The 14,247-nt window shown below is 37.2% G+C and overlaps 1 protein-coding gene across 5 annotated transcripts in view; it reads left to right on the top strand.

Annotated features, from left to right (window-relative positions):
• Positions 1–14,247, top strand: part of USP14 (ubiquitin specific peptidase 14) — a 64,543-nt gene that overhangs the window by 29,186 nt on the left and 21,110 nt on the right. For all 5 annotated transcript variants that reach the window (XM_037018000.2, XM_037017991.2, XM_037017995.2 and 2 more), the window contains 3 exons: positions 10,460–10,518; positions 12,953–13,083; positions 13,948–14,028. In XM_037018000.2, the coding sequence (XP_036873895.1) occupies positions 10,460–10,518; positions 12,953–13,083; positions 13,948–14,028 (271 nt within the window). The remainder of the gene's footprint in view (positions 1–10,459; positions 10,519–12,952; positions 13,084–13,947; positions 14,029–14,247) is intronic.

The raw sequence follows: 14,247 nt of genomic DNA, 5'->3' as shown, positions 1-14,247 counted from the left end.
ATGTGTATCCTGCTCTTTTGACTGGAGTGTTCTGTAGATGTCTGTTAGGTCCATCTGCTGTAATGTGTTGTTCAGTGCCTCTGTTTCCTTATTTTCTGTCTGGTTGCTTTGTCCTTTGGAGTGGGTGGAGTGTTGAAGTCTCCTAAAATGAATGCATTGCATTCTATTTCCCCCTTTAATTCTGTTAGTATTTGTTTCGTATATTTAGGTGCTCCTATGTTGGGTGCATAGGTATTTGTAATGGTTATATCCTCTTGATGGGCTGACCCCTTTATCATTATGTAATATCCTTCTTTGTCTCTTGTTGCTTTCCTTTGAAATTTATTTTGTCTGATACAAGTACTGCAGCTCCTGCTTTTTTCTCCCTATTAGTAGCACGAAACACCTTTTTCCATCCCTTCACTTTTAGGCTGTGTATGTCTTTGGGTTTGAAGTGAGTCTCTTGTAGGCAGCTTATAGATGGGCCTTGTTTTTTAATCCATTCAGTGACTCTGTGTCTTTTGATTAGTGCATTCAGTCCATTTACATTTAGGGTGATTATTGATAGGTATGTACTTATTGCCATTGCAATGCTTTAGGTTCATGGTTTCAAAGGTTCAAGGGTAGCTTCTTTACTATCTAACAGTCTAACTTAACTCGCTTATTATGCTGTTTCAAACACAGTCTAAGGGTTCTTTATTTTTTTCTCCCTTTTTATTCCTCCTCCACTCTTTATATATTAGATGTCATATTCTGCATTCTTTGTGTATCTCTTGACTGACTTTGTGAATAATTGATTTAATTTTGCATTTGCTTAGTAATTAATTTTTCTCCTTCCTCTACTGTGGTTTTATTTTCTCTGGTGATAGCTATTTAGCCTTAGGAACACTTCCATCTATAGCAGTCCTTTTAAAATACACTGTAGAGATGGTTTGTGGGATGTAAATTCCCTCAATTTTTGCTTCTATGAAAATTGTTTAATACCTCCTTCAAATTTACCCTCTATGCCCATTTTGCTGAGAGTTTTTATCATGAATGGATGTTGAATTTTGTCGAATGCTTTTTCAGCATCTATGGAGATGATCATGTGGTTTTTGTCCTCCTTTCTGTTTATGTGGTGGATGACGTTGATGGATTTTCAAATGTTGTACCATCCTTGCATCCCTGGGATGAATCCCACTTGGTCATGGTGTATGATTCTTTTGATATATTTTTGAATTCAGTTTGCTAATATTTTGTTGAGAATTTTTGCATCTACATTCATCAGGGATATTGGTCTGTAATCATCTTATTTTGTGGGGCTTTGCCTGGTTTCGGTATTAGGGTGATGTTGGCTTCTTAGAATGAGTTTGGGAGTATTCCCTCCTCTTCTATTTTTTGGAAAACTTTAAGGAGAATGGGTATTATGTCTTCTTTGTATGTCTGATAAAATTCCTAGGTAAATCTGGCCTGGGGGTTTTGTTCTTGGGTAGTGTTTTGTTACCGCTTCAATTTCTTTGCTCGTAATTGGTTTGTTTAGATTTTATGTTTCTTCCTTGGTCAGTCTTGGAAGGTTGTATTTTTCTAGGAAGTTGTCCATTTCTTCTAGGTTTTCCAGCTAGTTAGCATATAGGTTTTCATAATATTCTCTAATAATTCTTTGTATTTCTGTGGAGTCTGTCGTGATTTTTCCTTTCTTGTTTCTGATTCTGTTGATGTGTGTTGATTCTTTTTCTCTTAATAAGTCTGGCTAGAGGCTTAACTATTTTGTTCATTTTCTCAAAGAACCAGCTCTTGGTTTCATTGATATTTTCTATTGTTTTATTCTCAATTTTATTTATTTCTTCTCTGATCATTATTATGTCCCTCCTTCTGCTGACTTTAGGCCTAATTTGTTCTTCTTTTTCCAATTTCAATAATAATGACATTAGACTATTCATTTGGGATTGTTCTTCCTTCTTTAAGTATGCCTGGATTGCTATATACTTTCCTCTTAAGCCTGCTTTCGCTGTGTCCCACAGAAGTTGGGGCTTTGTGTTGTTGTTGTCATTTGTTTCCATATATTCCTTGATCTCCATTTTAATTTGTTCATTGAACCATTGATTATTTAGGAGCATGTTGTTAAGCCTCCATGTGTTTGTGAGCCTTTTTGTTTTCTTTGTACAGTTTATTTCTACTTTTATACCGCTGTGGTCTAAAAAGTTGGTTGGTAGAATTTCAGTCTTTTGAAATTTACTGAGGCTCTTTTTGTGGCCTAGTATGTGGTCTATTCTGGAGAATGTTCCATGTGCACTTGAGAAGAATGTGTATCCTGTTGCTTTTAGATGTAGAGTTCTGTAGATGTCTATTAGGTCCATCTGTTCTAGTGTGTTGTTCAGTGCCTCCGTGTCCTTACTTACTTTCTGTCTGGTGGATCTATCCTTTGGAGTGAGCAGCATGTTGAAGTCTCCTAAAATGAATGCATTGCATTCTATTTCGTCCTTTAGTTCTGTTAGTATTTGTTTCACATATGCTGGTGCTCCTGTGTTGGGTGCGTGTATATTTATAATGGTTATATCCTCTTGTTGGACTGAGCCCTTTATCATTATGTAATGTCCTTCTTTATCTCTTGTTACTTTCTTTGTTGAAGTCTATTTTGTCTGTTACTAGTACTGCAACACCTGCTTTTCTCTCAGTGTTGTTTGCATGAAATATCTTTTTCCATCCCTTGACTTTTAGTCTGTGCATGTCTTTGGGTATGAGGTGAGTCTCTTGTAAGCAGCATATGTATGGGTCTTGCTTTTTTATCCATTCTATTACTCTGTGTCTTTTGATTGGTCCATTCAGTCCATTTACATTTGGGGTGATTATTGAAAGATATGTACTTATTGCCATTGCGGGCTTTAGATTCGTGGTTACCAAAGGTTCAAGGTAATCTTCTTTAGTATCTTACTAACTTAACTCACTTATTGAGCTGTTGTAAACACTGTCTGGTGATTCTTTATTTCTCTCCCTTCTTATTCCTCCTCCTCTGTTCTTTATATGTTGGGTATTTTATTCTGTGCTCTTTTGTGTTTCCTTTAACTGCTTTTATGGGTAGTTGATTTTTTTTTTTTTTGCTTTTAGTTACTATTTGGTTGGCCTCTTTTGTTTGCTGTGATTTTGTTTTCTCTGGTGACATCTATTTAGTCTTAGGAGTGCTCCCATCTAGAGCAGTCCCTCTAAAATACCTTGTAGAAGTGCTTTGTGGGAGGCAAATTCCCTCAACTTTTGCTTGTCTGAGAATTGTTTAATCCCTTCATATTTAAATGATAATCATGCTGGATACAGTATTCTTGGTTCAAGGCCCTTCTGTTTCATTGCATTAAATATATCATGCCATTCCCTTCTGGCCTGTAAGGTTTCTGTTGAGAAGTCTGATGATAGCCTGATGGGTTTTCCTTTGTAGGTGACCTTTTCCCTCTCTCTAGCTACCTTTAAAACTGTCCTTGTCTTTGATCTTTGCAATTTAATTATTATGTGTCTTGGTGTTGCCCTCCTTGGGTCCCTTCTGTTGGGAGTTCTGTGTACTTCTGTGGTCTGATCGATTATTTCTTCCCCGAATTTGGGGAAGTTTTCAGCCATTATTTCTTCAAAGACACTTTCTATCCCTTTTTCTCTCTCTCCTTCTGCTTGTACCTATAATGTAGATATTGTTCCTTTTGTATTGGTCACACAGTTCTCTTAATATTGTTTCATTCCTGGAGATCCTTTTGTCACTCTCTGCGTCAACTTCTCTGTGTTCCTGTTCTCTGAATTCTATTCCATTAACGGCCTCTTGCACCTCATCCAGTCTGCTGTTAAGTCCTTCCAGAGATTGTTTCATTTCTGTAATCTCCTTCTGGACTTCATCCCTTAGCTCTTGCATATTTCTCTGCAGCTCCATAAGCATGGTTATGACCTTTATTTTGAATTCTTTTTCAGGAAAATTGGTTAGGTGTATGTCCTCCTCAGTGGTTGACTCTGTGATTTGGGTCTGTATCAAATTCTTCTGCCTTTTCATGGCGATAGAGGTAGTTGTGGGGAGCTGGTGTGTGTGTCGACTGGGCAAACGTCCCTTCTTGCTGGTTTGTGGCCTTCCTCTCCTGGAGAACGGCGACCCCTAGCTGCTTGTGCTGGGCAGCTGCATGCAGATGGGGCCTCTGATTCTTGCTCGGCCCATGTTGAAGAAGCTCTGCCCGCTTGCTGTGGGCATGGCTGCTGCTGCTATGGCTGAGTTGCACCAGAGGGGGAATGGGCAGGAGGCTGTTTATCACTGTGAGGGGTCTCCAAGCGGCGCTGCCGCCCAGGGGGTTTGGGCACCCGGTGTTCCCTGGGATTCCCTGTTACTGGGCTAATTGCCCTGGGGTGCTTCCGTCCAGCTATGAGGCCCCTGTCCATTTAAGATTTTCAAAGGGCACTCGCTTTTCTTTTGTCCCAGGGGTGCCGGCTGCGGGGACCCGCTCACAGGTCTTACTGTCCTGTTTCCATAGTATCCAGCACACCACACACCGTGTTTCTGCGCTCTTGGTGCAGATAACTAAGGCTGGGTGTTTAGTAGTCCTGGGCTCCTTCTCCCTCCCCTCTCCGACTCCCCTCCTCCCACCAGGAGCTGGGGTGAGGGGTGCTCGGGTCCCGCTGGGCCGTGGCTTGTATCTTACCCCCTTCGCGAGGCGCTGGGTTCTCGCAGGTGTAGATGTAGTCTGGCTGTTGTCCTGTGTCTTCTGGTCTCTCTTTTAGGAATAGTTGTATTTGTTGTATTTTCAAAAATTTATATGGTTTTGGGAGGAGATTTCCGCTGCTCTACTCACACTGCCATCTTGGCTCCGCTTCTTCAACTTGTTTTTTTACTTTTGTTTCTCTTTCCTGGGGAGACATATCCACAAAATAAAATTTCTAGTGCTGATGTTTAAGAGTTTTACTGCGTGTTTTCTTTTAGGAGTTTTATGGTTTCAGGTCTTATATTTAGGTCTTTATCCATTTCAGATTTATTTTGTGTATGTTGTAAGACAGTGGTCCAGTTTCATTCTTTTGCTTGTTGCTCTCCAGTTTTCTCAACACCAAATATTGAAGAGACTGTCTTCCCCATAGTATATTCGTGCCTTTGTTGTAGATGAATTGACCATGTAAGCATGGATTTATTTCTGGACTTTTTTCTTTTTCTTTTTTAATTTTATTTTGGTATCATTAATCTACAATTACATGAAGGACATTATGTTTACTAGGCTCCCCCCTTCCCCAAGTCGCCCCCACATCTCCGTTCACAGTCACTGTCCATCAACATAGTAAGATGCTGTAAAATCATTACTTGTCTTCTCTGTGTTGCACAGCCCTCCCTGTGTCCCCCCCACACTATACATGCTAATCGTAATGCCCCCTTTATTTTTTTCCCACCCTTATCCCTCCCTTCCCACCTGTCCTCCCCAGTCCCTTTCCCTTTGGTAACTATTAGTCCATTCTTGGACTAATTCTTGGACTATTAGAAAACATTCTGCTGCTGTTTTCTTCCTTCAGTTTTCCTTTGTTCTTATACTCCACATATGAATGAAATCATTTGGTACTTGTCTTTCTCCGCCTGGCTTATTTCACTGAGCATAATATCCTCTAGCTCCATCCATGTTGTTGCGAATGATAGGATTTGTTATTTTCTTATGGCTGAGTGATATTCCATTGTGTATATGTACCACCTCTTCTTTATCCATTCATCTACTGATGGACATTTAGGTTGCTTCCATATCTTGGCTATTGTAAATAATGCAGCAATAAACATAGGGGTGCATCTGTCTTTTTCAGACTGGAGTGCTGCATTCTTGGGGTAAATTCCTAGAGGTGGAATTCCTGGGTCAAATGGTATTTCTATTTTGAGCATTTTGAGGAACCTCCATACTGCTTTCCACAATGGTTGAGCTAATTTACATTCCCACCAGCAGTGTAGGAGGGTTCCCCTTTCTCCACAACCTCTCCAACATTTGTTGTTGTTTGTCTTTTGGATGGTAGCCATCCTTACTGGTGTGAGGTGATATCTCATTGTGGTTTTAATTTGCATGTGGAACATCTTTTCATGTGTCTGTTGGCCATCTGAATTTCTTCTTTAGAGAACTGTCTATTCAGCTCCTCTGCTCATTTGTTAATTGGATTATTTGCTTTTTGTTTGTTGAGGTGTGTGAGCTCTATATATTTTGGATGTCAACTCTTTATCGGATCTGTCATTTACGAATACATTCTCCCATACTGTGGGATACCCTTTTGTTCTATTGATGGTGTCCTTTGCTGTACAGAAGCTTTTCAGCTTGATATAGTCCCATTTGTTCATTTTTTGTGTTTGTTTCCCTTGCCCGGGGAGATATGTTCAAGAAGAGGTCATTCATGTTTATGTCTAAGAGACTTTTGCCTATGTTTTATTCTAAGAGTTTTATGGTGTCATGACTTACATTCAGGTCTTTGATCCATTTTGAATTACCTTTTGTCTATGGGGTTAGACAGTGGTCCAGTTTCATTCTCTTACATGTAGCTGTCCAGTTTTGCCAGCACCATCTGCTGAAGAGACTGTCATTTCCCCATTGTATGTCCATGGTTCCTTTATCGAATATTAGTTGACCATATATGTTTGGGTTAATGTTTGGAGTCTCTATTCTGTTCCATTGGTCTGTGGCTCTGTTCTTGTGCCAGTACCAAATTGTCTTGATTACTGTGGCTTTGTAGTGGAGGTTGAAGTTGGGGAGTGAGATCCCCCCCACTTTATTCTTCCTTCTCAGGATTGCTTTAGCTATTTGGGGTCTTTGGTGGTTCCATATGAGTTTTTGAACTATTTGTTCCAGGTCATTGAAGAGTGCTGTTGGTAATTTGATAGGGATTGCATTGAATCTGTATATAGTTTTGGGCAGGTTGGCCATTTTGACAATATTAATTCTTCCTAGCCAGGCGCATGGGATGAGTTTCCATTTGTTAGTGTCCTCTTTAATTTCTCTTAAGAGTTTCTTGTAGTTTTCAGGGTATAGGTCTTTCATTTCCTTGGTTAGGTTTATTCCTAGGTATTTTATTCTTTTTGATGCTATTGTGAATGGAATTGTTTTCCTGATTTCTCTTTCTATTAGTTCATTGTTAGTATATAGAAAAGCCACAGATTTCTGTGTATTAATTTTGTATCCTGCAACCTTGCTGAATTCCGATATTAGTTCTAGTAGTTTTGCAGTGGAGTCTTTTGGGTTTTTTATGTACAGTATCATGTCATCTGCAGATAGTGACAGTTTGACTTCTTCTTTACCAATCTGGATTCCTTGTATTTCTTTGTTTTGTCTGATTGCCATGGCTAGGACCTCCAGTACCACTGTACCACGTTGAATAACAGTGGGGAGAGTGGGCATCCCTGTCTTGTTCCCGATCTCAGAGGAAAAGCTTTCAGCCTCTCACTGTTAAGTATCATGTTAGCTGTGGGTTTATCATATATGGCCTTTATTATGTTGAGGTACTTGCCCTCTAGGCCCATTTTGTTGAGAATTTTTATCATGAATGGATGTTGAATTTTGTCGAATGCTTTTTCAGCATCTATGGAGATGATCATGTGGTTTTTGTCTTTCTTTTTGTTGATGTGGTGGATGATGGTGATGGATTTTCGAATGTTGTGCCATCCTTGCATCCCTGAGATGAATCCCACTTGGTCATGGTGTATGATCCTTTTGAGGTATTTTTGAATTCGGTTTGCTAATATTTTGCTGAGTATTTTTGCATCTACATTCATCAGGGATATTGGTCTGTAGTTTTCTTTTTTGGTGGGGTCTTTGCCTGGCTTTGGTATTAGGGTGATGTTGGCTTCATAGAATGAGTTTGGGAGTATTCCCTCCTCTTCTATTTTTTGGAAAACTTTAAGGAGAATGGGTATTATGTCTTCTCTGTATGTCTGATAAAATTCCGAGGTAAATCCATCTAGCCAGGGGTTTTGTTCTTTGGTAGTTTTTTTGATTACTGCTTCAATTTTGTTGCTGGTAATTGGTCTGTTTAGATTTTCTGTTTCTTTCTGTGTCAGTCTTGGAAGGTTGTATTTTTCTAGGAAGTTGTCCATTTTTTCTAGGTTTCCCAGCTTGTTAGCATATAGGTTTTCATAGTACTCTCTAATAATTCTTTGTTTTACTGTAGGGTCTGTCGTGATTTTTCCTGTCTCGTTTCTGATTCTGTAGATGTGTGTTGACTCTCTTTTTCTCTTAATAAGTCTGGCTAGAGGCTTATCTATTTTGTTTATTTTCTCGAGGGAACAGCTCTTGGTTTCAATGATTTTTGCTATTGTTTTATTCTTCTCAATTTTATTTATTTCTCCTCTGATCTTTATTATGTCCCTCCTTCTGCTGACCTTAGGCCTCATTTGTTCTTCTTTTTCCAATTTTGATAATTGTGACATTAGACCATTCATTTGGGATTATTCTTCCTTCTTTAAATATGCCTGGATTGCTATATATTTTCCTCTTAAGACTGCTTTTGCTGTATCCCACAGTAGTTGGGGCTTTGTGTTGTTGTTGTCGTTTGTTTCCATATATTGCTGGATCTCCATTTTGATTTGGTCATTGATCCATTGATTATTTAGGAGTGTGTTGTTAAGCCTCCATGTGTTTGTGAGCCTTTTTGCTTTCTTTGTACAATTTATTTCTAGTTTTATGCCTTTGTGGTTTGAAAAGTTGGTTGGTAGGATTTCAGTCTTTTGGAATTTACTAAGGCTCTTTTTGTGGGCTAGTAGGTGGTCTATTCTGGAGAATGTTCCATGTGCACTTGAGAAGAATGTGTATCCTGTTGCTTTTGGATGTAGAGTTCTATAGATGTCTATTATGTCCATCTGTTCTAGTGTGTTGTTCAGTGCCTCTGTGGCCTTACTTATTTTCTGTCTGGTGGATCTGTCCTTTCGAGTGAGTGGTGTGTTGAAGTCTCCCAAAATGAATGCATTGCATTCTATTTCATCCTTTAATTCTGTTAGTATTTGTTTCACATATGTTGGTGCTCCTGTATTGGGTGAATATATTTTTAGAATGGTTGTATCCTCTTTTTGGACTGAGCCCTTTATCATTATGTAATGTCCTGCTTTATCTTTTGTTACTTTCTTAATTTTGAAGTCTGTTTTGTCTGATACAAGTACTGCAACACCTGCTTTTTTCTCACTGTTGTTTGCATGAAATATCTTTTTCCATCCCTTGACTTTAAGTCTGTGCATGTCTTTGGGTTTGAGATGAGTCTCTTGTAAGGAGCATATGTATGGGTCTTGCTTTTTTATCCATTCTTTTACTCAGTGTCTTTTGATTGGTGCATTCAGTCCATTTACATTTAGGGTGATTATTGAAAAGTATGTACTTATTGCCATTGCAGGCTTTAAGTTAGTAGTTACCAAAGGTTCAAGCTTAGCTTCTTCACTATCTTAGTGTCTAACTTAACTCACTTATGGAGCTATTATAAACATGGTCTGATGATTCTTTATTTCTCTCCCTTCTTATTCCTCCTCCTCCCTTCTTCATATGTTGGGTGTTTTGTTCTGTGCTCTTTTTTGGAGTGCTCCCATCTAGAGCAGTCCCTGTAAGATGCCCTGTAGAGGTGGTTTGTGGGAGGCAAATTCCCTCAACTTTTGCTTGTCTGGGAATTGTTTAATCCCTCCTTCATATTTAAATGATAATCGTGCTGGATACAGTATTCTTGGTTCAAGGCCCTTCTCTTTCATTGCAATAAGTATATCATGCCATTCTCTTCTGGCCTGTAAGGTTTCTGTTGAGAAGTTTGATGATGGCCTTATTTCTGGACTTTTAATTCTGTTTTGCTGATGTAGTTTTGTGACCTTACTGTTTTGATTATTATAGCTTTGTAATATAGTTTGAAATCAGAGAAGCCATAGTTTTAATTATAGTGACTATGTATCCTTTCTCCCACCCCCGATGTTTGATAGTGTCTGAATGATAATTTCTGATCCTTTGTTGTAAGACATTGTATGGTAGATACTGTGCTGTGAATATTTCATTTGGATGGCCACTCTGTTGTAAATTATCTGTGAAAATCATAAATTTGAAGGTGAATTTATAAATCAATAGAAACACCTCATTTGGCAACCTGGCTTGAAATTGAAGTGACTTATTTAATGTTATATAGTAAGTTGGTGGTGAATGTTGGTGTATTGATTTTCATTTAAAGTTTTTGATCCTGTGCTTTCTGTTATTTCTAAAATTATATTATTTTTTGTAAATAGTGGATATTAAATATGAACTTTTTGTTTCCCACTGTTTTCAGAAAACACCATAGATGAGTTATACAAGGGTAAAGATCTAAAAGTAGGCTTCGTTCATCTAAATTCCTTTTTTCCTTTATGTTCCTTTTTTTTGCCTGTACAGTTCTTAATGGAGCAAGACAGAAGAGAATAGGTGGGAACAACTTCAAGAAACATTCATTAGGTGTCATGATAAGTCCTTTTAACTAGGTTCTTCCCATTTGAATTTCAGAATGAATTGAATCTCATCATTTAATTCTGCCTTAATGTGCCTAGGTATGCAGGTGCCTTGAGAGCTTCAGGGGAAATGGCTTCTGCACAGTATATTACTGCAGGTCAGTATCTTAAATATTGACTTTTGAGAGGGAGTATAGTGTTATTTTATTAATGTTATTAAGAAATGTGTTTTTCACTCACAATTTGTTTAGTACTTTCTGTTTAAAAAATGTGCTTTATAAAACATTACCTCATTAAAATTGGAGTACTTTAAGCAAAACTTGGGATTTATTATCCAAATTGTAATCCAGTGATGTCTATCCTTTTTGAAAAACAATCTTTGAAATTTTTGGATTAAATTATAATTTTCACTTTGGTTTGTATTAATAAGTATATCTTGGGGATATCCAGAGGTAGGATTTATTATAATTGATGTGATCATTATAAAAGAGAGGGTTAATGGGTTTTAGTATAAGGAAGTGGTGTATATGAGGTATGAGGAGAAACAAATTCTTAAAGGATAGAAATAACTACCTCTTCATTTTGTGAGACCATGTCCCCTATTCCATTTTGGGACAGTTTTACAAATGAGTACTCTCTAAAGTCATCACATCAGGCTAGGTTGATAAAGTTTTACAGCCATGTTTTTGTTTGGTTTTTAGTAACAGCTCTATTTGAATTATAATTCATATATCATACATTTTTGTACAGTTGATTGTTTATTAGTATATTTAGTTCATCACAAGTTGTATGATCATCACAACAATCAATTTTAGAATATTTTCATCACTCCAAAAAGAAGCTCCGTAACATTTAGTCATTACCCTGTTGTTCCCTCACTAGTTTCTAGCCCTGTGCAACCATTAATCTGTCAATCTCTGTAGATTTCCCAATTCTGGACTTCTGATAGAAATGAAATTACACAATGTATGGTCTTTTATGATTAGCTTATTTCACTTAGAATGTTTTCAAGCCTCACCCACATTGTAGCATGTATTGGTGTTCATTCATTTTCTTGCTGAATATATCACATTTCATTTTTCCTTTCATCGTTGATAGATACTTGGGTGGTTTCCATTTTTTGACTATAAATACTACTAAATGTGTACAAATCTTTGTGTGAACATGTGTTAATTTAATTTCTCTTAGGTATATATATATGATTTTCATATATATGTTTTAAATTTTTATTTCAAAATAAATTTACAGATAAGTTGCAGAAACTTACCAATTATTTTTGTCATACCTTGTTTATCATTTTTTACCATGCATGTTCTTTTTTTCTGAACCATTTAAAAATAAGTTGCAGATGTCATGTCTTTTATTCTTGAATACTTCATTATGTATTTTATAAGAATAAGGACATTCATAAACACAAGGCAATTAGCATTTTTCAAAATCTGGAAGTTTAACACTGATGTAGTACTGTAAAATATAGACTTCATTTAAATTTTGCCTGTTGACCCAATACTGCCTGTTACAAAGTTGTTTTTCTTTTGTGCTTCAGGAGCCAATTTGGGATCACACATTGTATTTATTGATGGCATATCTCATTAGTCTCTTAATGTGTAGTGTATATTTGACTTTTTTCTTTTAGACTTAATGAAATACTTTTAGATGCTCTGTCATGGTGTATATTAAACCTTTTTTTTGAGCAGCATGTACTTTAAAGTGTTACTACAATTAGGCTTTTTTATTTTAAAAATAAATTGATTGCTAGTGATACCTAATTTCAGCCTTCCCTCCAAAAATATCTTTAAATATTGTGTTTAGTTATTTTATTCAGAAACATTTTATTGAGCACTTTGTGCTGAGATGTGTTTGCTGGGCTGTAGTCTGTATAATAGTAACATTTCAGATCTTAGTTAACAAAACAATACAAGTCAAGATAAGCTAGATGACAAGCTTGTCTTAAGTAAAGGGAAGGGCAAGGTGTCATAGCCTGGAAGTCAGCAGAGAAAAAGTATTCTGAACTCCAGGAGTCGGTCTGAATCCATGATCATGGGATTTACAATGGTGAGAGGGAACAGGCAGAGGAAAAATTCCAAAGAAAGCACTGTTTGGTTCTTAGCTGTTCAGAAAAGTAAGGAAGTATGTTTAAGGAGCCAGATTTCAACAGTCAGGAGTTCCATAGATGGCAAGCAAGTATGAACTTAAAGGGAGGAGAAGTGGGTTGGGAGTGGTGACCTGATGGCCTTTTCATGGAAGTGGCAGAACAGTAACATCATGCCTGTTTGATCCCTAGACAGAGGTTATGTGTTCTCTGTATTGAATGAATATACCCTGCTTTGTTTTGGAAAACAAACGCTGGCAGGGGAGAGACAAGAGGGGTAGGGCTCAGAAGTTGTTTATAGCTAGTGATTGCATTATAAAGCCTTCTCGTGGATTCTTTTAAGATTCAAAAACGATTTTTAAAAAAAATTAGGAATCTTAACAATTGCAAAAAGAATAGATACATTAAAAATATTACACAATTTTTTGTATTGAGAATTTACAGTAGCATGTATCAATATGTCACTGTTTTACTAAGGCACTGTTTTCTTTGTTTTTAAGCCCTTAGGGATTTGTTTGATTCCATGGATAAAACTTCTTCTAGTATTCCACCTATTATTCTACTGCAATTTTTGCACATGGCTTTTCCACAGTTTGCAGAGAAGGGTGAACAAGGACAGTATCTTCAACAGGTAATCAGGACAATGTTCTATGGCTTTCATTTTTATTGGAGTGTATTTGGAAATGCAGTATCAGTCCTTTCTAGTTCACAGCACCGTTGCCTCTTTCCTAGAATGGTGCAATAGTCTGCCATCTGATCACCTTGCTTCTGCCTTTGTCCCTCTGTAGTGTTTCACCAACACAGCCCCTAGATTCCTTTTTAAAATGTAAAGAAAGATTATGTTGATCCCTTGTTCAGTATCTCCTGGTGATTTCCTATCCCAGTCCTAAGTAACCTAGCTCCTGGCAACCTCTCTAGCTCATCATATGTCACTCTCCCTTTGCTTCTCTTCTCTCCAGATATACTGGCTTCTTTGCTATTTTTTAAATCCTCCAACTCTCCTGTTTCTGAGGGCCTTGGCCTTGTTCCTTGGTTCTTAGCTAAGTGTGTGGCTTGCTTCCTCACCTCTTTCATGTCTCACAGTTCAAATGTCAAGGCATCAGAGACTTTCCTTGGCTATCGAAATAGCACACTTCTGTTTTCCTAATCACTTTTGGCTCCTGTATCACATTTTTTTCCCTTATAACTCTTCTCCTTATTTGAATTTATGTTACATTTGTGTATGTACCCCATTAGGACTTCTATTTTGTTCATGTTTTGTATTCCTAGTGTCTAAAGCAGTGGTTAGCATAACTAGGAGCTCTTGAATGAAGGAATAAACTATTCTAAATTCTTCATTCTTTTGAAGATCATATAATATTTAATTTGGCTTATATAAACAAAAAAGAACAGCTTTCTTACCCTTCCCTAAGGAAGCAGTAATTGCTTTGAAAGGATTTTATAGACCAAACACTGTCACATTCAGAATTATTTTGTCATTTTTTGAAAATTATAGGATGCCAATGAATGTTGGATACAAATGATGCGAGTATTGCAACAGAAATTGGAAGCCATAGAAGATGATTCTGTTAAAGAGGTAATTGAAATATATTTGTGATTATAGACTTTCATTATACCTGATACCCCACCCCCACCAAAGGCTTGAAACAAATTCATCTTCTTTAGATAGATGTGTGTTTGACTACTTTAGGTGCTTATCTGTAGTTAGAATTTGAAAGTTTGCATTTTATGTTTGAATTCAATGTATTATTTATTAAACTTAATTGATATTCTCCAGCACCTGTAGTCTTTTGGT

The sequence above is a fragment of the Manis javanica genome, chromosome 9 (assembly GCF_040802235.1).
Source record: "Manis javanica isolate MJ-LG chromosome 9, MJ_LKY, whole genome shotgun sequence".
Taxonomy (NCBI): domain Eukaryota; kingdom Metazoa; phylum Chordata; class Mammalia; order Pholidota; family Manidae; genus Manis; species Manis javanica.
Note: the sequence above shows the minus strand (reverse complement) of the source record. Positions and strands in the feature narration are given on the sequence as shown.